This window comes from Cheilinus undulatus, linkage group 20 (genome assembly GCF_018320785.1).
Source record: "Cheilinus undulatus linkage group 20, ASM1832078v1, whole genome shotgun sequence".
Taxonomy (NCBI): Eukaryota; Metazoa; Chordata; class Actinopteri; order Labriformes; family Labridae; genus Cheilinus; species Cheilinus undulatus.
Window position 1 is genome coordinate 17,599,148 of NC_054884.1, and position 22,862 is coordinate 17,622,009.

The following is a 22,862-nucleotide window of genomic DNA, read 5'->3' on the forward strand; positions in this document are numbered from 1 at the left end:
CAGACAGCCACCGCATCCGCTCCTCTCCAAACCCCCTTGATCTCTGGAGGTATCCAGCTGTGCTGCTTCCCCCCCAAAGGCCCTAATATACCCTCATTCAATATGTTGAATTGAGTGAACTGCAAGCGCACTGAATGGATTGGACAAGTCAATCCACAGCAACAGACTGCTTTTAGGTTATTATGGATGGGAAAATCAAACAATAAGCCTGACAACACAGATGAGGCGCTCCCTAGGCTTCTGAATTGAAAGTCTCACATTCATTAGTTATCGTCTGCTTACTTTCCTCAACATTGTTGACACAACATCGGCAGTAGTTGTTTTGAATTGTGTTTAATCCCGCAGAATGGATTGTTTTAAGTCAAAAATACCAGAATCATAGGCACTGCCAGGATGAATAGACTCGTGTATTTGAAATTCATTTGGAAACTCATTTGGGCATGGGATTAGCATGACCTCAAGTTGCCCCCCATCTGCCCTGCATTAGCATTAGCTCTGAGTAAAGGGGAGGAGAGGTGCACTGAAATGAAGTCAGAGAGATCCCATGTGTTGCTTTTATTTCCATTCTAGTAAGTCAGTCAGGAAGACTCAAGCAACACTTTTCTTAAAATTCAGGAAAGGCAAAAGCGTCTTTCTCTCCTCTCTGGTTCCTCCTCTCCATGTGCTGTCTTCCTGGCTCTAATCATGTGGCCATTGTGTATGGATTTACTGCCCTGAGAGCCCCCAGGAGGGAGATTTGATTTTTCCCCTGCACTGGCTAATCTTTCCCTCTCACCCTCTATGTTTCTTTTCTAATTCTGTCTGTCTCTCCTCCTTTAACAGTCTCTATTGCTTACAGTGTTAATTTTGGCAGCTATTTTTAATTTTAGTTTTAGTCCCATTTTAGTCATTTCTCCCCTTTTTAGTTTTGGTCTAGTTTTAGTCGACAAAAACTCAAAACATTTTGGTCTAGTTTTAGTCCATAAAAAGTCCTCACATTTTAGTCTTTACTTTCAGTCCAAACATTTATTTTCTTGCCTAAATCTGGTACCAAATCATGGTAGTGTGTTCTCTGCCTACTCCCAAACCTGGGGTCCTTGCTTTCTACAGCTGAGAGGCAGAAGAGCTACAGATACGTTGCATTTTGACAGATTTACCCACAGTGGAGAAATATCACAGATTTTGAAAGTCAGACGAAAACTACATTACATTTTAGTCTAGTTTAAGTCATTTTGACAAAAACTAAATTTAGTTTTTGTCAGTTTTAGTCATCACAGATCTATTTTTGATAGTTTTAGTCTAGTTTTTTTCATGGAAAAAAAGGCTGTCGATGAATAGTTTTAGTCATAGTTTTAGTTGATGAAATTAACACTGATTGCTTACACTATCTTCTTTTGCTTTACATAGTCACCCTTGGCTAATTAGATCCATGTTTTTATTCTCTGGCTATTTGATCATATCTTTGCACAGAATTTTAGTGACTGGAATAGCTTGAATACTAGAACAGTGACAAGCTTAATATGCATGCATCATCGTAAGGTATTTGCAGTTATGTGTCAGGATGTAATACTGGCTCATGAGTTTGATTTGACACGTTGTTTTGTGTTTTACAGCCACTCCCACTCTCCTGGCTCCATGGCAGCAGCGGTGCGAGGCAGCGAGTGGTCATGTGGACGCTGCACTTTCCTGAACGCCGGCGCTGCGCCTCGCTGCTCCATCTGTGAGGCACCGCGCCAGAAACCGGACCTCAACCAGATCCTGCGACTGAGCAGCACAGAGGAGCACCGATGGGCCTGTCCCCGCTGCACGTTAAACAACCCGCAAGGATCAGGAGCCTGCTCGGTTTGTGGCTTTGGACCATCCCCTGCCACCCACACGCCTCCTACAACCACCATCGCTGCCACTGCCAACGGACTCCCTCCTGTCCCAGTTGAACCCCCCACACCTGCAGTCACCCCATCAGTTCTTCTCGAGCCACATGGACAGCATCCGGCTAAGGAGGAAGTGCTGCGGCGGTCTGAGAGTAATGGCGAGGTATGCGGCATGGAGGAGCAGCACTCTGGGTGGGCCTGCCCTCGCTGCACACTTCACAACACCCCTGTGGCGTTATCATGCTCTGCCTGTGGTGGACCCAGGAAACTGTCTTTGCCTAAAATCCCCCCCGAGGCACTTGTGGTGCCTGAGGTACGCACTCCTGTTCTGGGGTTTCCTGTCCACACAGCAGGGACTGCCCCTCTTCTCATTGACCTTACAGATGATTCTCCCCCAGCTCCGCCCTGTGACCCCCAAGAGCCCCCTCACGTCCCCTCACAGACCCTCTCCTCCCCTTTCACTGCATTTTCGTCCTCACTACAAAACAACCCTGTGCCCCGCAGCAGAAGAGAAGTCCCACCACCGGGGCGCCCACCCAACCCTGGGACCAACACTCCCAGTCCTACCTCCCCTTCAGCAGCCAGCGTGCCCCCCCAGCCCGGCCCACAGCGCCCAGCTAAGCCCAAACACGCCCAGCCCCAGGAACCATCTTACCCCAGCAAGCGCCTCAGTATCTTAGAGGAAGAAGATTCTCATAACCATCCTCTAAACCCCCACCTTCCTGTCGCAATATCAGCAGCCCCAACCTGGAAGTGCCCTAGCTGCTCATTACCCAACCCTGGCAGCTCGTCTAAGTGCGAAGCTTGCCGATCATCTCGTGCTGGTGCTGACCTCATTGACCTGGTAGGCTGTGAGACGGTACGATTTACCCCGGCTAGTCCTTCCAGTCCAGACTTTAGCACCTGGGCCTGCTCAAAGTGCACGCTGCGCAACCCAACTGGTGCACCCAAGTGCTCTGCCTGTGGTTCCTCCAAACTGCACGGATTTCAGGAGCAGCAGGCACCACTGCCCCGCTGCTGCACACATTGTGGCCTCCCTGTTGGGCCTGGAACTGCTTCATGTTCCTGCACACCTTCCTCTGCATCCTCTGGCCATAAAACACGGAAACAAGTCCGGGCCTTCCCTTCTTCCTCTTCAGCTATTACTGCTTCTAGCTCCTCTGCATCCTCCGCCTCAGTCAGCCTTCAGGAGAAGGTGGGACAGTGGAGCTGCCCAGCATGCACGCTGCTCAACGACATCAAGGCCAAGAACTGTGCAGCATGCCACACGCCCCAGCAGTACCTCACCCTGCGCAAGGTGGTTAAGCCTCTGAAGAGGAGGGAGAGCATGCATGTCGAGGCCCGTAGGCGAAACGATGAGGGAGAGGCCAAGGAGCTGTGGGAGAACATCGTCAGCTTCTGCAGAGAGGTAAGAGACAGGTTGTGGCTGTGAAATACAAGAAAACCTCAATGATTTAATGTCACATGGCATCATAAATAGCCCCTTTTTTCCTTGGGGTGTAACGCTGTAATAGTTTGGGATTTTTTTGTAGTTTTTACTTATATTACCTCCGCCAAGGAGGTTATGTGATCAGGTGGGTTTGTTCGTTTATCAGTTAGTTTGTTTGTTAGTTTGTTAGCAGCATAACTCAAAAAGTTGTGGACGGACTTTGATGACATTTCCGGAAATGTCAGAAATGGCAAAAGGAAGCACTGATTAGATTTTGGGAGTGATCCGGATCACCGTCTGGATCCAGGAATTTTTAAAAGGATTCTGTACTATTGGGAGATAGGGCTAATGGCGGAGGTCTGTGCTCTCCGAGTGCTTTTCTAGTTTCAATTTGTTTGTTTTTTTAGTTTTCACTGTTGGCCTGTTAGCTCAATTTAATTTTTATTTTGCAAAATGGGGATACGTCAAGAATAAAAAAGGCTTTACCCCTCTTCTCACTTCTTCATACTGTTTTAAAAAGCCCTGTATGTGAAAGCAGAGTGAGGGTTGAAGACAGTGCAGATGCTTTTACTATACATTTTAAAGATTATATGTGGCTATGTAAAGGTTGAAAACAATGACCACAAGTGTGCATCAAAGTGCTGCGCCCAGGCTCTGTTACAACATCCCATCCTGTGTTTACATGAGCTAGTTTGGGGGCCGTCACTGAAGTACACAAGTCATGATATAGCATGATTAATTCTCACTTGTAGTCTGTGTTCTCTACACTTTTTCAAACAACTATTTGATGGTATCACCCCACACATCAAGTGTGAGTCATAAATATGATGCATTGCTCTAAAATACACATTCTTAATTGTTATTTCTTATGTTGTATTTATTTCAGCATTTCTCAGGAGATATTATGCTTTTCTTTGTTGCTTTTTACGTTGCATCATGTTTTTTGGTTCTCCTCTTTTATTCTTCATGTTTAATACATCACAGGCTGCACTGACTATCACAGATAGTTTTAAATAACGCTAGATTGAAGAAACTGTCAGCTTCACTGTTGCCAGTGAAAAGAAATAAATGAGATAGACCTAGAATTATAAATCTGGCACTTTACGTTGCTTTTTTCCCCATGGACCGAGCCCCAAGGTATATTCTGAGCTGTAACCTCTGTGAACCATTACACCCCTACTTTTTTACACATGCACATTTGAAAAACATCCACTTTTAGGACATCCTGTTCCTGAAATCTCTCTGAGTTTCTCTTTCTCACATATTCCTCACAGCTGGAGATTTTCTCCTCTTGGATAGGAGCGGGATGTCTTTGGATGCATAAAAGATGTAAATAGGTTGGCACAGAATGTTCCCAGCATATCAAATATAGCAAACAAGTAGCCAAGTCCAATAATTTGATGACAGTTGCCTTTAGATCAGTACCATGTGAAATAGGACATTTAACGGTGTAAACAAAACAGTTGAAAAGAAGTAAGCCCAAAAGAGGAAGAAGCAGCCATACATGGAAAAAATGCCCTTACCTACTCACTTGTAGGGATGAGTATTGAAATCCAGTACCAACATAGTACCGGTACCAACACATCTGACACCTACCAAACCAAAGTACAACATAGATATCGATACTGTATTTCGATACCTTGCCACCTCTACTGAAAGGCAAGAAATACCCTATGGGATCTGTGTAATTTATGTGCACTCACTTTCAACTGTACATGAATGTCTTTAACTGTTTTGAAAAATTAAATTAATCACATTGACTGACACATTTACTTTATTGTTTATCTCTGATGCAGTTCCAATTTTACTAATGTATTGATTCAAGCACTGTTTAGACACCTGCACCATATAAAAAGCATCAATTTAACACTGGTATCAGAAAAAAAACAATAACAGCCCCACTCACTTATAGTGTGTTTTCCTGAATGGTAACCTGCTGCATAAACAGATCTTCTCACCCTGGCTTCTGTAGAAATTAAACTCAGGGATTGGCTGCAAAAAGTCTGGAAAATGTGGTTATTTTCATTATAACATGCATTTTCAGGTGTTTAGTGCATATGTGAAGGGGCCATACTGCCAGATTAAACCCAGGAACATGCAACCCACTCTGGAATTGTCTTCAAAAAATCAAACGTCTGGCCTGTGTCTCCTTTCCCGCATGTTTCTCCCCCACTCTCTCATCCCTGTTTCTGACTCGATCCACTGCCTTTAGAAATCAAGGTATAAAAAGTCCACAAAATATATATTTTTAAAAAAGGCTTTTGTGCCTTTGTGAAAATGCTAGATGACAACAAGTAGTTGAAACACATGAGACCATTTTTTTTTTTAATCCGGAAAAGTACAATATCAGCTTATTTCATTGCATCACAGGATGCACATTTACTTTCAGGGGAGACTTTCCTCATCCCAGTTCCTCTTATTGTTAACACACTGGCATAGCTCCCGTTCCCTGAATCTCTCCAATTTCACAGAAATGCTAATAGGCTTTGTCATTGCCTTTGTTTGCACTTGCTTCGTTTGCAGACTTTTAAACGACCGGCGGGTGAATGTTTGCCACCTAAAGGAGCCGCAGTGTCTTATATTAATACAACCTTCCCTCAGCCACTTCACTGATGACTAATTCAGAGTTTAAAAAGGTCAGTGTCAGAGTATAACTGTAGTAGTGAGAGCCTCTAATGAGTCAGTTTTCAATCTTTGTTCTGATAAGACTCTCCTGGGAATTGGTGTTTTTTAACGCTGGTAGTTTGAGTCTTTAAACCCTTAAAATCTGTTGTATTATATATGATACATGCTTTTATGATACCTCTATCTTATCAATATTATCAATAAATTACTAAAAACAAACTTCTGAATACAATCTGATAAATGATAAAAATGCTCTCAAGTGGATTATCAGTTACCAAAAACATCTACTGCATCAAATGAGATACAAACAATATATATGTTAAATTATATGGAAATTTGGATTTCAGTAGAAAGTTAAATAACAATTTCAGTCCCAAAAAATGAGAATTTTCTGACTCTAATTTGTGTTTTCGGGCTTTAATGGGTTAATTCTTGTCCTCATTTGACACCAATCACAACTTAGGGATCTTATTTAGGAATATATTAGCCTTCTTAATGCAGTTCATTTCTCTGTATCATCACAGACCTGTCTGTGAGAGATTCAGTTTTATCACTCTGAGTGTAATTTCCTTTAAAGCCAGCCTCACTGTATCAATTTTGCCAAAGTTATTATAGGATAAAAGGCAGAAAATGATTCTTTTCATATTAAAACACCCTCACTATTTTTATTAACCTGCATAAATGTCAATCATGGTGTTCCTCTTTCATAACAGACAAAAAACTAATTATGCCTTTATAATTACAGGCTTGTCTGTTGTCATAACAGCACTAAAATAGTGATGCATTACACCCCATCCAGTGCTTCTGCTTTAATATTCATGCATGAGGAGGTCAGTCGTGTAAGTCGTAAGCTCTGATCCTTAAAAAAACAAAAAGGGCCCCCACTCCACCCCTTCTTCACAGCTGTTCAAAAACACATTGATGTCTTCCTGTACTGTCAACATGTGACAACCTTTATGTAACTCGTGTGTATCACATCTCCTGCGTTGCTGAACCCCCTCATAAGCCTGTATTATGTTGCCATGGAAATGCTTCTCTGGGCTGTCAGAAAGGTTCATTTGAGACCATTTAAGGCTTTATGCTAATGAGGCTAACCTTCTTAGGCTAATTAAACCGCTGAAAATGAGGGATTTGCAGCAAGAACTGTTTAGATTATTTATTTTTAGGGGCAGGTTTCTGAATTTATTTTGGTGCCTCATGCATGTTTGCTTACTACATCAGCACAGCACCTACCATGCCATGTTTACAATGGCTTGAAGTGAGTGTCTGGATACATTATTAATGACTTCTTTGAAAGTTGCAGGACTCACTGCTGCGAGCGTGGGAGGCAAGTTTTCTCAGTAGGAAGGAGGATATCAGTGAGACCCTCATCCCTACCTTCTTTCCCCTGTTCAAGATCAACATTTAAGCTATTTCTTTTTGTATCCTTCTTTTTACTCCCACAAATGTTAAAGATCTATCTGTCCTCTCTCCTCCACTCTCCTCCTCTCTCCTAATATCTCTAAATATGCTTCCCCCCCTCTCTGCACCCTCCACCCCCGTCCCCTCCCACCCTCTCCACACGACTGCACTCAATTCTCCAGTGTAGCCGTCAATGTGTGGCTGGCTCTGCGTGCATGTGTGCGTGCTAAGGTGAACACAGGGCTGGCCTATTTTTAGCAGCAGAGCCGGAGAGAAGAGGAGCAGAAATGATCTGCTTCCCTATAGTGAATGTAATCGCTAACAGCATCACATGCTGTAGCTCAGTTTTAGGGGTCAGAGAGATGAAGCGGGAGAAAATCTGTTTGCAATAGGTGCTAGTCTTTTTAATCTATCTTTGTTAAGGCATTAGCGCTTGGCAAGCACCAAAACACAGGAGGGTGAAAGTTTAATAATGATAAAAGCTTTTGGTTCGCACTGTGCAACACGGTCACTGCAAGTCAGAGGTTGCGTGCTTTTATGTTAGTACTTTAAATTTTATCTCTAGACTTGCTGAGCAAGACATGATGCTGCTTCTAGTACAACCCCAATTCAAAAAATGTTGGGTCGTTGTATAAAATGTAAATAAAAACAGAATGTAATGATTTGCAAATCTCATAAACACAGAACAACCTAGAATATAAATAACATAAGATGTTGAAACTGAGACATTTTACCATTAAATGACAAAATATTTTTTCAATTTGAGTTTGATTGCAGCAGCATATCTCAAAAAAGCAGGTACAGGGCAACATAATGCTCAAAAACTGAGTGGTACAAATGGAAAACAGCTAGAGGTGCATTTTGCAACTAATGAGGTTAAAGCAGGTAGACTTTCACCATATGTGAAAAACTACATCTTAAAACTTTGGAAAATTTTCAGAAAAGTGTTCCTCTACGTAAATTGGCAAACACTGATCTCATAGTTTACGGTAGCCTACATAACGTCATCAAAAGATTCAAAGAATTTGGACGAGTCTGTGTGCAAGGGACGAGGCCAAAGGATGCTCGAAATTATCAGGTCCTCAAGCAGTACTGCATTTAAAATGGGCATGATTCTATACTGGAAATCACTGCATGGGCTCAGAACTCTTTCAGACATCACTGTCAACACAGTTGGCTATGCCAATGTTAATGCTGTATATTGCAAAGAAGAAGCACCATGATCCAGAAACATCGACATCTTCTATGGGCTAAAGCTCATTTAAAAGGGACTGAGGCAAAATGGAAAACTGCTCTGTGGTCAGGTGAATCAAAATTTGAAATTCTTTTTGGAAACCATGGATGCCATCCAGCCTGTGGTCTACACACAATTCAACGTCTGCATCTCTGATGGCATGAGGTTGCATTAGTGCCTATGGCATGGGCGGCTGACACATCTGGAAAGACACTATCAATGTCTACAGAAGTTTTAAAACAACATATGCTCCCATCCAGACAATGTTTATTTCAGGGAAGGCCTGGCATATTTCAGCAAGAAAATGCTAAATCACTTACTACATCCATCACATCAGTATGGCTTCACAGTAGAGGAGACTAATCTGGCCTGCCTGCAGTCTAGACCCATTAAAAAACATTTGAAGCATCAGAAAATGAAAAATCCAACAAAGAAGACCTAGGACTGTTAAGCAACTAGAAACTACAACAGTGAAGAATGAAACAGCATTACTCTCCCAAAACTACAGCAACCAGTCAGCTAACTTCACAGACGTTTACAGACTGCTGTTAAAAGAAGAGGGGATACTACACAGTGGTAAACATGGCCCTGTCCCTACTTTTTTAAGGCGTTGCAGCAATCTAGTTCAAAACTAACTATTTTTCATGTTATCGGTTTCAACATCTGATATGTTCTATTGGGGATAAAATATGGGTTTATGAGATTTGCAAATCATTGCTTTTTGTTTTTATTTACATTTACACAGCACCCCAACTTTTTGGAATTGGGGCTGTAAATACACTGTGGAAGTTTCTCAGAGTTTAGACCAAACCATGAAAAGCAAAAACCAATGTGTTAAGGGTGACGATGATAACAGTACAGAAACAATGTTCAAAACAATGTGGTTCTGAGTGACATTGGAAGTTTTTGGAAGCTTTTAGAACAGGGAATTGATTTTTTGGAGTTCATACTTGAAATCTTTGAAAATGTTAGAATTTTAATTTTGTGTTTTTAAAGTTTGAAAGCCCTAGCCTAAGCTTGGATTTCAGAGAAAGTGCTTAAAAGTGCTTGAAATTGTAACTGTGTTCATCTCATGAAAAAAACTGCCCTTTGGCGTACAATTTTGCTTTTTTTGGTAAAGAAATAAAATAAGTTGGATGGTTTTTCTATATAAAAAAAATGATAAAATAATTTTTGGCAAGAATGTAGTTTCTTTTCAGAAGATTATCAGGCAGTCACCAAGTAAACTCAAGGTATAAGTCATCATTAGAAGCAAATTGCAAAACTGCTCCCCCCTCATATCCAAATATCTTTACCTTTGTCTACATCATAAATGTTGAATTGCCATTATTAATCCAGATTAAACTGAACTCCTGCAAACTGTCTAAAATAGACAGAATCAGTCACAATAATCTGCTACTTTTGGTTCAACATGTGACTAAAGATCTATAATAAAGTCCCTTTTTGATACTTTATATCGTTAAAATATTAGACATTTTTCATGTTTTAAAGTGTTGGATTAATTCGTGTTACTGTCAACATTTTTACCAACACACTCTTCTGCTGAATCCATGAATCTCTGCAACAAGCACCATTTTTTAAAGGCTCATTACTTTTGATATTATCAGTCATTTAAATACTGCAAATCACATCTTTCGAAAACACAACGGCATTAAAAAGTAGCTAACTATAAAGAATGTGGACAACCCTGAGTTATAAATATCCCTCTATACCTGGGTGCAGTTTTTTCTTTTCCACGCCTCCTTGCCTTTCTACCTGTCTTGACTGGTTTGTTGAGTAAGGTGTGTGTGACTGTGTGTGCCTGATGGCAGCGCCCCAGAGCGTGTCCGTTTACTCGCCGTGCCAGACGAGTAAATGCTACTAACAGCCATCAGCGCCGCTTGTGAACTGTAAAACCCAGCATGGCTGCATGCCGCTCCTCTGTTCCCTCTCCATGTCGCCCTCTGAGGGAGCAACAGAAAGCAGTTACATGGCAACAGATTGACTTTTAGTTGTTTTATTTTCATCTTGACACTCTTTAAAGTACTTGTTACTTGGATATTTGCCACTCTTTGGGTTTTATGCGGGATGTCAGTTGCGGCTGCTGCCTGTGACAGTGTTGTAAGTACCAGCCTGTTCTGGGACGCTTTTGTTTTGTCTTTTATAAATGTGGCACTGTGGAAAACTGCTCTATGGCTCCTTGTTGCCCCTATTTTGGACACGAGCGCGCCATTTCTAACATAGATATTTGGCTACAGTTGTCTGGAAAGGCCTTCTGAGCCCTGCAGTGATGTTAAGTCTTGAAGGTTACTGGAATGCAGAAGGGTTTATTTCACATCTCTGGTAGTTGTTTGAGTCATTCTACCGAGCCTGCTGATAACATCACACAGCCCCTGATGTGTGGAAGAAAATGGATAAATGAATGGAGGGATGGATGCTACTTTGCATGGCAAATGACTCCAACTAGACAGGTAGGTTGACTTGAGCAGACAGGAATCTAAGCCATGCCATCTAAACAACAGGAAGATGAATATTTCTAGATTAATTTCAAACAGACAAATCTCATTATGTGATAGTTCCCCCTCCATTGTTTTTAATCCCCTTTAGGTACTTTCTGCTTTAATTTCTAAATTGTAACTCATTATGATGTTAACTATCTTTGTATGGGTTACTTTAGTATCTTCATGCAAAATGGATGCTTTTAGCTTGATGGGCTCATAGACTGTGATCACACAACTAGGCTGGTAAATGTGATAGTGTTAGGGTTTGTGGTATAATTATAGTCATATACTGCAGGGACCCCCAAAAAACACATGCAATATTTTGAAAATATCACAGCAATTTTTTGAAGACATGTTTTTGGGTGTTTTTAAGCTGTTATTTAGAGAGGATGACAGTGGATAGAGATGGAAATAGGGATGAGAGAGTGAGGTTGAGACATGTAGGAAAGAAGCCGCAGGCTGGACTCGAACCCGGGCCTCTAGCATGCGTGGGGTGGACCTTACCGTTAGGCCGTCTGCTCCCAAATATAAAAATGTATGTGAAAATAATTTCTTTCTCACTAATGCAGACATTATGCCTCTTGCTTTGAGGCCTGAGAAAAACAGCTATGCCTTAACATGATTTGAATGCAGTCAGCTGATGCTTGACCTATCTACTAGCTACATCAAGATTACCATAAAATCTGGAATATAAGGCACCCCAGTATGTAACCTGCAGTCTGTTTCTGGAGTTTTCCAAAGGGGAAAAAAGGTTTAAATTTCCTCCTGTGTGATGTTTTTCCATTTCACTCAGAAAGTCCAGAATGTGCAGTTCCTGTTTAGCTGCAGGCCTCTTTTAGTCTTTGAGATTCAGCTGTAGTCCTCATGGAGGATTGTTCAGTCAAAACAGCACTCTATAGGGTTAATTTACCTAAGAGTATACCCTCTGTTTTCTACACTGCAGGATTATGACTTGCTGAGGTAGAAAAGTGGTTAAAAAGTGGCACTAACCCCTGCCGATCTGGTCTGTCATAATGAATTCCAGCATGTTCTGAGCAGTGAAGCAGATGCTTGCAATACACAATAAATTTTCAGTCATGTCTCAGCACTTTATACATGTGATATTGTTCAGTTTTATTGGTTGCATTGGCATATAGGAGGTAGCTAGCTTTTTTGATGAAAAAATGTATAGTGCATCTTATACACTGGATTGAATAGTAATAGGCTTTTTTAAATTTAAAGTGGGGTTAGTACGCTGCATATTTAAAAACTATGAGTTACAGCTAATATATATTGTTGCAAAAAAAAATCTATAGCAGCAGGCTGTTGCAAAAAAAATTGTAAAAAGTGAAGGGGGTCTAAATACTTACTAAATGCACTGTATGTATGCTGAATTTCATATTTTTCAAATAGTGAACTATTTTATTACACATTACATTTTTCTCTTCTTGTTCAGGCAGGGACAGTACTTGGGCTAAAATAAACATTTTATTCATAGAGACACCCTGGGCACGCTATGATTTGAATCTTGTAAATGAACCTTGCTCAACGGAGCCTTTCTCTCGCATACACACTACGGCAGACCATATTGCCTCTGGTTATCAAATGACTCAAAACAATCTGCTCAAATATGTTCATGATGTGAGAGGTGAATACAACAGGATACACTTTAAGCAGCCGCTCCGTCTGGAAGTGAAAAGATGTTGTAAATATGTTGAATCACGTAGCAGAGTTACCCAGCACATATTTGGATGTGCTGTTGGGTATCAACAGACCCTGGTGGTTTAGTCATCAAGTAAACTAACCTTTAACCCGCAGATGAGACAGCGTGAAAATAAGCCTCTACCTGCCAAACAGTGAAGTCATCTTCAAAATAATGACTCTATCCTGCAAAATACAGAATGTAAAAGCCTGCAGTGATATACAGTATGCATGGGAAATAAATAGATCTAAGGCTACGTTTGGAGCAGTACAGGATCAGATTCATGGTTGGTTTAAACTAAGATGAAAAGATGTCCATGGGTAGTGCATATGTAGTGGTGGTAGGAAAGACTTTTTTTCAGGAAAGTGTTGATTCCTTTCTAAATTCTTGAATCTAAAACAGAAAAACCTTTTATTTTAATTTGATTTATTGCAGCTAGTGGTTATTACATATTCTAATACTGTTAATGCTATGTGTGTGAATAATAGGGTAACTGAGGATCCAGTGGCCCAGGAAGAAGATAGATATCAGAATGCAATAATTTCCCTGTCCAGCATCCAACTCCTTTGTCATCTCAACTCCAGTTGAACTCACCCTTATTCATGACGTAGATTCCACCTTAAGGAGTAATAAAGTCCTAATCTAGTAGGTTAAATTACCAAGGAACTCTGTTTAAGGCATTCTGAGTTTTTGTAGTGTTTTTTTTTTTTTTTACCAAAATATTACTATTCAGCACAAGTTTTTATGATAATTATATCACACAGGTTAGTGCAAAATTAAGATTTATATTGTTGTATTTGTATTTTTTCCCACCCATAATTTTACTGTACATGTAAACAAAATTTAAGTATTAATCTTTTTTTATAGCTCAAACAACATGAATTTTTTTTTTCAAAGCAGTGGTTAGTGGGTAATAATTCAAATAGTTTAGTAGTAAAATTAGCCTGTGTTTCTCATGACCTGATGTTTTATTTCGCATGGCACATTTTGACATTTTAAGTAAACTTTGACTATACAGCACCTTTTGACAGCAGATGTCACAAATTGCTTCACAAAAACAAACTGTTGTTAAATGAAAGAAAATTAAGTGTAAGTTGTTTTTTTTTCTTTTTTTTTTTTTAAGATTTACTTTTGGGCTTTTTATGCCTTTATTAATAGCAAAAGACAGTGGATAGAATCGGAAACAGGGATGAGAGAGCTGGGGAGAGACATGACGGAAAGTGTTAAAGGCCGGATTTGAACCTGGGCCGACCATGTACATGGGGCGTACCTTAAACCATGAAGCCACCTGTGCCCCAAGTGTACAGTTTAAAAATGTTACAAGATCAGTTAAATTGTGAAGACGTAATTGACTCATAGGGGTTATCTAAACTCAAGCCTGGCTGACATAAAAGACCTTTAAAAATTATCCAATTTGAGAGGGGTATGGCTGCAGACCGTACATCTTTGCTGGCCACTTTCCGTTCATGTGAGATGCTGTCTATTTCAAAACAGAAATACACTCCATATTTAACACCATTTAAATAATATTGAATTGAACTTCTGTTTAGTGTAAAGGTTAAGGTAATAGTGTGGATACCAAACTGTCCGTGTGACTACTTCTAAAACTGGTCTATGCATAATTTATTCCCTGATTAGACCTCTGACCTTTTTCTCTGTTTTATTTACAAAATGTTGCTTTGTTTGTAATGTTTTTTCATGAATGCAACTGCCAGACTTTGTTTATGCATAAAGTTGGACTTTAAAAAAAAAATCTAAAACTGGAAATTCGTTGTACTGGCAAATCACGGTACTTCCGTTCTGACAGAGACGGTGTCTCACAGTAACGGTTAGCGAGAAATGTATGGTCTGCAGCCTCAGAATCTTAACCAAATCTGAAGATGTGAGAGAGTTCACATCCTGTACAGTAAAATGCGACTTTAGAGTTAACAAGCAAGCAGTGCTACATCCATTCTGGTCACAACTGGTCCAACTTTTGTCTTTGTGAGTTCAGTAGAGGCATGTTTTACAAGCCATGCTATAAAAACTTGTGTTGATGCCACAAATCAACAAGTTTCCTCTCCATTTCTGATGATCATCTTACTTTATGCTTTGAGTTTACTGTCATTGCTGTGGCTGTGTTTGTGCTCTCTGATTCGGTCAGTTTGTCACCTGTTCTCTTCCACATGACAACCCAAAGGGTAAATGCTTGGATGTCCTCAGTGTTCTCCCCGCACAACAGGATTTCTGAGTGAATGATTTCAAATCAGGGCAGCTCCTGACCATCCTCTGAGCACATCAGAGATGGTAAAATCATTTTGAACACACCTCATACCACAGCAAAATCTGGCTAGATAATCTTTAAAACCCTGAGATCAAGCCTTTGCTGACTTTGGTCAGAAAGAGAGGGATCTGGCCCAAAATCAGCATTATTTTCTTCTTGTGAGTACCCTGCTTTAGATGTCTCAAGGTCATGATGCTCTCTATGGCTACATTTTTGGTGTTTGCTGTTGGAAGTGTTACTTAAGACGAGTATTTGAAGATACAATGTTGTTTAAAAAGTTTGGAAACTTCTGTATTAGAACTATCAGCCTTTAATGTATCTTCTTATCTTCCTGAATGATGGTGTTTTTGAAATGTTTTAGATAAGAGTCATCCAGTTTAAGTATGCCTGCTTGATTCAGACTGAATTCACCGACTGTTGAACTCAGTGTGTGTTTTATGTCCTTTGCCTCATAATAGAAAAGTTTTAACAAACATCTTACTGCCTGTAGAGGTGAAACCAGGACTGAATGAGTCCCTCTTTAACCCATGGCCACTACTCACAGTGTTATCTCTCATTCCTCTCTAGTTTTATTGAAAACGCTCTTCTCTAAGAGTTACATCAGTTTGAAGAGAAGTCCCTGGATGTGTCCAGGGCCAAAACTCTCCTCTGTCTTGGTGCTAAATCCACCCTGACCCCCCAAACCCTCACAATAAAAGCCTGCCCAGGAGTCATCCATAAGCTGGTGAAGTAGAGACTCTGTAAGCTACATGGAGACCTTGGATGGCCAGGGCACTGAAGTGATTCAGTCTGGTTTCTAATACTCCATCGAGGTCTCAGAATTGGATTGAGGAGGGATGACCGCCAATCAATTCGATTCTCTGTGAGCCACCAGCGGGGCATCCAGGTCGCATCCACAGTACCGAGCCCACTCCTGACACCACAAAGAGTGACACTGGATATGTGTGGGTGTCTGTCGGCCCTCTCAGGTTTGTACAGGAGAGTTTTAGATGGGCAGATAGAGTGACGGATTGGGTGTCTCTGGATCTGTTAATGTATCATGTAGTCCAGGTCCCGTGTACAGTAGAGAGGCAGCTACAACTCTGAGTGGTTAAACCCCCGTGTGTCGTTTTCAAAGCTCAGTGCTCAGCAGGGAATATGTCAGAAAATGATTGTCTGGAATATTTGAAAGTAATTTACATATATATATGTCCTGAGTCCCGGCTGGAGCATGGAGCCACATTTGATCTCCTGCTGTGCACATATGTGAAGCCACACTCACCTTGGAAGTATTTCCCCCTACTTTCCACCTATCCTTTTCTCATGTCAATGAGTTTAACCCTTTAGTCTGCCCTCTTTTTCTATAGATCAGTGCTTTTAAAAGTGGGGTTCCTGACCCCCTGGGGTTCGCAGGGAAGTGCTGGGGGGAGGAGATTAAAACTTGGAGGGAAAAAAAGAGAGAAGGAAGGAACAAGAACAACAGCATGTCGATATGACTTTTAAATGTGACCAAAACCATTTATTTATTTTTAATGCATACATTTGAAGAACTTGCACCCAAAAGACTTACTGAATGTGACTAATTTATAAAAACAGAACAAGAAAAATATTTCCTGTTACCAACCTATGTGATTTATACAGTAGAGAAACAAAAGACTCTTTCTACAAATTTGTTAAATTAAAAGGCTGAACTTCAAGATATTAACTATAATGAAAATAAAGGAAATACATGTATAAGCTTTCTGTTGATCTTTTTAATATTTACCCTAAAAATGTATGAGAAATTTAAGACTCTTTACAATATTGGATAGAGTTCCAGAAGGACAACCATCACTGCAACCTCCACTGATGTTGGCTTTATGGCAGAGTGGCTACATGGATGATGAGTGTAAAATACATGATAGCCCTTTTGGCTTTCACATAGAGTATTTTTAAAACTCCAAATGGGCTTTTATGTGTTCTGAACTGAGGAGAGGCTTCCATCTAGCCACTCTGCCATAAAGCTCAGATTGTTGGAGGGCTGCAGTGATGGATGTCCTTCTGGAACTTTGTCCCATCTCCACACAGGATCTCTGGAGCTCAGTCAGACTGATCATCAGGTTCTTGATCACCTCTTTACAAGGTCCTTCTCCCCTTATTGCTCAGTTTGGGTGACCAGCTCTTGAAAAAGCGCTGGTTGTGCCAGCCTTCTTCCATTTGAGAATTCTGCAGGACACTGTGCTCTTGGGAACCTTTAGTGCAGCAGAAACATTTTTTTAGCCTTCCTCAGATCAGTGCCTTGCAACAGTCCTGTCTCTTAGCTCTCCAGACAGTTCCTTTTAACCTCACGGCTTGGTTTTTCCTCTGATATGCATTAGGTTTAGGAACATCTCTGCAACAAAGAAGAGAAATAGGAGGAACCTGAGCTAGCTATATCAAGTGTTTTGTTAAGGGTCTGAATATGTATGCATTTTGATATTTCAGTTTTATCCTACTTAACACAGCAACCCAAGAGTTCAAATTCAAAGGTGTTAACTTATGCTAATGTTGCTGCAGATGCACTGAATATGAAGTTTAGAAATGACACCTAAACCAGCGTTTGTAATAATTCTGCCAGTGGAGTTATCCAGTGTTTTCTCTATCACTGCACTATACTCTTGTGAAAGACTCTTACACTCCAACATTTTCTTTAAAGATAGTTTTATTGGGCAGGAGAAACAGCTGGACACACATTGACAAGTTTGGATGTTTAAACCCTACTCTGGATCAGCTGTTAGCCAGCTTTAAAGCAGATACAACACAAAAGATACATAGAGGCTACTGACTTTATTGGGACAGATATCTACACATTTAGATATAAATCAGGGCATACATAATTCCAGCATTTAATCTTGTCACCTCATCTTAGGTCTCTGCATCTGTTGTTTATTTGCGCTCTCAGCAGCAAAGCATTAAGTGAGTAAAAAATGAATACTTCCCTTTCCTGAGCAGGACAAAAAGTGAGCAGAAGTTTGTCATTGTTTCCTTCAGAACCCAGTTTCTTTTTTCCTCATCACTTTCCTGCAAAATGTGCCACAGAAGAAACTCAGAGTAGAGATTAACAGCTAGTCCTCAAAGCTCCAAGTGTCCTTCAGGCATGCATTAACTGTTTGAATAGTGTTTTTATAGTGCTCTTTCCAAGTCCTTTAGGCTTGATTAGAGGTGGATTTTCAGGTTTTTAGATGAAATGTTTCCCCCCAGTGTTTAAAAAGATGTCATGATTTCAATGTTTAAACAGTTTTTTCGTCTTTCTGTTTGTCTTTCAGAACGCTGTGAACTTTGTGGACGACAGCTTCCCACCAGGACCTCGCTCTGTGGGTTTCCCCGAGGGTGACAGCGTCCAGCAGCGAATCAAAAAGTGGCTCCGCCCACATGAGATCAACTGCAGCAACTTCAAAGACCGGGGCGTCAAGTGGTCCGTCTTCCGCACGCCACGGCCCTCTGACATCCTGCAAGGGCTGCTGGGAAACTGCTGGTGAGCTGTCGAAACACAGCACAAGGACACTCAGGACAGTCATCACTCTGGAGAACAATCTAGAAACAGACAATTCAGTTAGGAACGACTTTAAAAATGATGGAAAAACTCAGATAAAGCTCTGAGCTAGGGCACAAGAATAGCAAAAGATCCCTGCAGTTAAGACATTTTTCAGTCGGTTCAGTCTCCATGAAAGGTCAGACGGATATAAAACAGTCAACAGACAGCATTACACACCACTGTGGTTTTTATCTCAGTCTGCTCCAGATGAGCGCAGCAGCCTTAAGCTAGCAGAGACAGTGACAGAGAGGCGGAGGAACAGTAAGTAAAGAAAGAGGCGAGAAAGTGAAAAATTGGAAGGCAGAGCGTTAAATGAAAGAGTGGAGCGAGGTGTAGTTGGACAGATGCACAGATACACCTGACAGGAAGATTATTCACAGGACTGTGTCTGGACACACGCTTTATCTCGCTGCCCTTGTTCTGTGTGTCCTTTCGGGAGTTTGTGTCTGTGTGCGCTGCCATCCACCAACAAAGAAGAGTTGCTCGCAAAGTTGTCCCAACACAACTTTTTGCTCCGTTGCCAGCGCGCACAGCTTATCAAAAATAACCCTCCCGTTAGCTGCATCCTTTCACTCATGACTGGATGCAACCCTAATTCATCCATCTCTCTCTCGCTCTCTTTCTCACTTGTCCTAATAAACCAGCCAACAAGCCCCGGCTTCATTCAGACAGCTGACGGCAGCAGACAAAAAGTAGCGTGCTCGCCCCTTGTCCTTGAGCACAGCTCCAGTACAAGCTCAGACATTAGAGCCACATTATGACAGGGCTAATTGGATTTTATTTGATTTTATTGTAGCTGATTGGTTTTTCATCAGAGGCTGAAAGGGCTGATCGGCCTTGCTCAGCTGACACTTGAACAGATGGAAATAAAGCTTTAATGATACACGTATCCAACTGCGCACAAAGAGTTTGAGTCTTTGAATGGCTGCAGCATTAACACATTTACAGCTAGACTGAAAGGGATTATTACCATCGTCTGTGAATGTAGGGGAAGCTCTACTAGTGGAAAAATAGCTACCTAGCTGGTTAAATCTTAGGTGTGCAATTAGTGGAGGTCTAATGATACTGTAAAAACATCAGGGACTCATCAGCGTAAAGATATATTTCTATATGAACCATAACATTTGTAGCCATTTTTCCCATTTTTTTTTTAGTTACCATAAAACTTCAAATAAAAGCCCCTCCAATTTAAGGCCAAATCCCTTTAATGGATTTGGTATTGCCTTAAGTTTTAGACAAACAAAGCCAGGTGCATTTAGTGTTGCAGATTAAAAATAAGGAGAAAAAGCTTCAAGAGATAAACATGAACTTTAACACCTGACATACAGAATAATGCTTGTATCCGTTCCACAGTGAGAAAGGGGGTTAAAGATCAGATGGAGACTTTTATGTGTGAGTGCATCCACAGTGTGGGCACTGCCTTTCTCCTGCATGATGATCTGCATAAAGACTAAAGGTATTGAAACCTCAGTGAGTGACAGAAGAGACAGGGAAAGCTGGTGAGATGTTAAAATTATAGAACAATTTTATCATCTCTCATATCAAATTTCAACACCATATTTGGCTTTAAAGGACTAGACATTCTGCTATGTTCACACACCTCCACAGGGCAGTACAGCACTCATTAGTGACTATATAAACCAGTGTTTAGCTTTCTCTTCCCCACAGTGCACAGTTATGTATTCTTTCTATTGTAAATTTACATTTTTATACAGCTAAAGGCCTGTCCCGCATTGAGGCCTGTCCTCAATAAAGGCAGGTTCATTCGAGACTGAAGTAAATAAAAGCCATAGCTATAGGATGTTTGCAGTCATGGGATCCCAATGACACCTGAATGTCAGATGGGGGCAGGAAGTGATGAACACCTGTGAGGACTCAACGGGAGCAGAGGAAAGTAAAATTATTTTAGCTGTAATCTGGACCTGCATGCTGCAGTTATCATTAGAAAAGTTCTGCATGCATTGGGTATGATCCCTGCATTTTACAAAAAAGCGACTTTTTATCACTGGCTAATTGATTAACTCAGCTTGGAGGCAATCTTGTCTACTTTGCCACTCCTCTATCAGTTTCACTTGTCAGCCTGTCTTTGAAACTTGGTGTTCTTCACAATAAAAAAGCTTTGTATATCAGTATCTGTATCAGCAAAAATGAGTTTGGAAGTATCGCATATCAGTAAAAATCCAATATTGTGCATCCCTAAATTAAACATGCCTTTAACTGAAACGGCCTTATACTTTTAACCAAATGAATCTGGTATAAACCAGTGGTTCTCAACTGGTGGGATGGGACCAATGGAAATGGAGCTGTTTTAAGTGGGTCAGGAATGTGTGCCTGGATGTGACTAAGTTGTATTGTCCAACACAGACATTCGTCCATATATATTCTTTTACTTAATTGTCCTGTGATAAGTTAATTTCTTGTTTTCTCAAGATTTTAACTTACTATGTCCTATACTCAAGGTAACAAAGTTGTTCTCCCCTTAATAACAACGTAAGTCCTTAAAAATTGGCAAAATTTCCATGCTATCTCAAAAAAGGAAGTAAAATAAAATTAATGTTTGCATGACCCTCTGTAATGATGCGCTTCTTAAACATGTTTGTTTTGTTCTCGCGCTTCGTTCAGTCAATCCATGTTTGGTTTGCGCTAAGGTCCAAACTGCCAAATTTTTCAAACATTTGGGTTTTGACCTCTCACGAGTAGGTGCTGGTGGTTCCTGATGTTCACCCAGTTGAGAACCACGGGTTTAACTACTGAGCAAAGATGTGTTGTTCACAAATGAGCTGGTCCTACAAACAGGCTCTTTTCTGTGAACCGCAGAAGCTGGCACCCATTTGAGAACAAGTTTTCTTTCTTCCATTTCTGATGATATTACATACACATCCAAAGAGATGGATTACCCATTGCAAAGAGTGAGGCTAGACGGACATCAGCTTTGAAAACACAAAGAAGATCAGGGTTTACTGTGCTGAATCGTGACAAGCTGTAATAAACCAAACCAAATCACTCCATACAGGGGCGTTGTCTGGCACCATTTGTCCAGGCTGTTGGCTGAGGTTCTAAATTCAACTAAAGAAATCAGCAGTAAGTCGTCTGCGTGGCAATGTATTTTCCTACAAACATACATCTTGTAGGCCTTTTCTAATTATTTTCATAATGATATCAGTAACAGAGGTGTCGTGTTACTGGAAAATCAACAGTGAGTCATCAGCATAAAGGTGTATTTTCCCATCGAAATTAACATTTTATAGCCATTTTATCTGTGCTATTTGATCCCTTTCCACCGTTTTAAACCAACTAATGTTCACTTTAAAGTTGGATCATGTTGTCCCCAGATGTGCTTTTCCCAAGTGAGGAATTAGCATTTTCTGATGGTTAAGGACTTTTGAATAACAAATTTTTCTCGCAAGCTAATTAGATGGTTTGTCTTTTCTGCAGGGTGAATTAACTGTAACAGGGAGGTAACTGGAAGGCAGAGATGCTCGACGCATCAAATGTGCTTGATTTTCAAAGAGCAAAATTTTGCATATACAAAAAAATCTTTCATTCGCTACTGTGTGGAGAAAGATGTTTTAATTTGACTTAAATAGTCTTGTTGCAGCTCGTTGGGCTGCTCCTTTTTTTTCTTTTCTCTAAGAGTCTCTGTCAGACTACATACCTGACTTCATCCTGTGCCTGTCGTTGTGTTTTACTAAGGCAGGCATCCCTTCAGCCGCCCACCTGTCTGTCACAATCAGCTGATCATTTATGTCTTTTCATCTCCGTTTGACTCACTGCTTGATTCTGATTGCCTTTGTTTTAGTCACATCTCTCATTCACCCATCTGTCCCTCCTGATCCAACGTTTCATTTTCTGATTCAGTGACTTTTATTTCCCCTCCCCCAGGTTCCTGAGTGCGCTGGCGGTGCTGGCCGAGCGTCCCGAGCTGGTGGAGAGGGTGATGATCACGAGGACCATCTGTGCGGAGGGGGCCTACCAGGTTCGGCTGTGTAAAGACGGGACGTGGACAACGGTGCTTGTGGACGACATGTTGCCGTGTGATGACTACGGCTACCTCCTGTTCTCTCAGGTAAGGAAAGTGGAAACACACACTATGGCTCTGATTATATCTATACGTAGGCACTGGAAAAAGGATCGAGATATTTTTAGTGGAAACAAGCAGTTATGATAGGAGATACATAAGATAGAACCAGCATTTCACTTAAAATGCTTGCTGTGATCACTTAGGTATTGTTTTGCATGGATTTAAAGGTTTTGGGTGGTACAACTGAATCAGTGTAGCCTTTTGCTTCTAGAGAGAGCTGAGCCAAGTCTTTAAAATTGCCCCAAGTGATTTCACTAGAGTCAGCAACTGAGTTTGAAGTACTGTA

The 22,862-nt window shown here is 40.9% G+C and overlaps 1 protein-coding gene across 2 annotated transcripts in view; it reads left to right on the forward strand.

The window, feature by feature from the left end:
* The window catches only part of capn15 (calpain 15), an 81,597-nt gene that overhangs the window by 30,587 nt on the left and 28,148 nt on the right, over positions 1 to 22,862 (forward strand). For both annotated transcript variants that reach the window (XM_041815389.1, XM_041815388.1), the window contains exons 2-4: positions 1,593 to 3,258; positions 18,227 to 18,435; positions 22,378 to 22,561. In XM_041815389.1, the coding sequence (XP_041671323.1) occupies positions 1,615 to 3,258; positions 18,227 to 18,435; positions 22,378 to 22,561 (2,037 nt within the window). In that variant the 5' untranslated portion in view covers positions 1,593 to 1,614. The remainder of the gene's footprint in view (positions 1 to 1,592; positions 3,259 to 18,226; positions 18,436 to 22,377; positions 22,562 to 22,862) is intronic.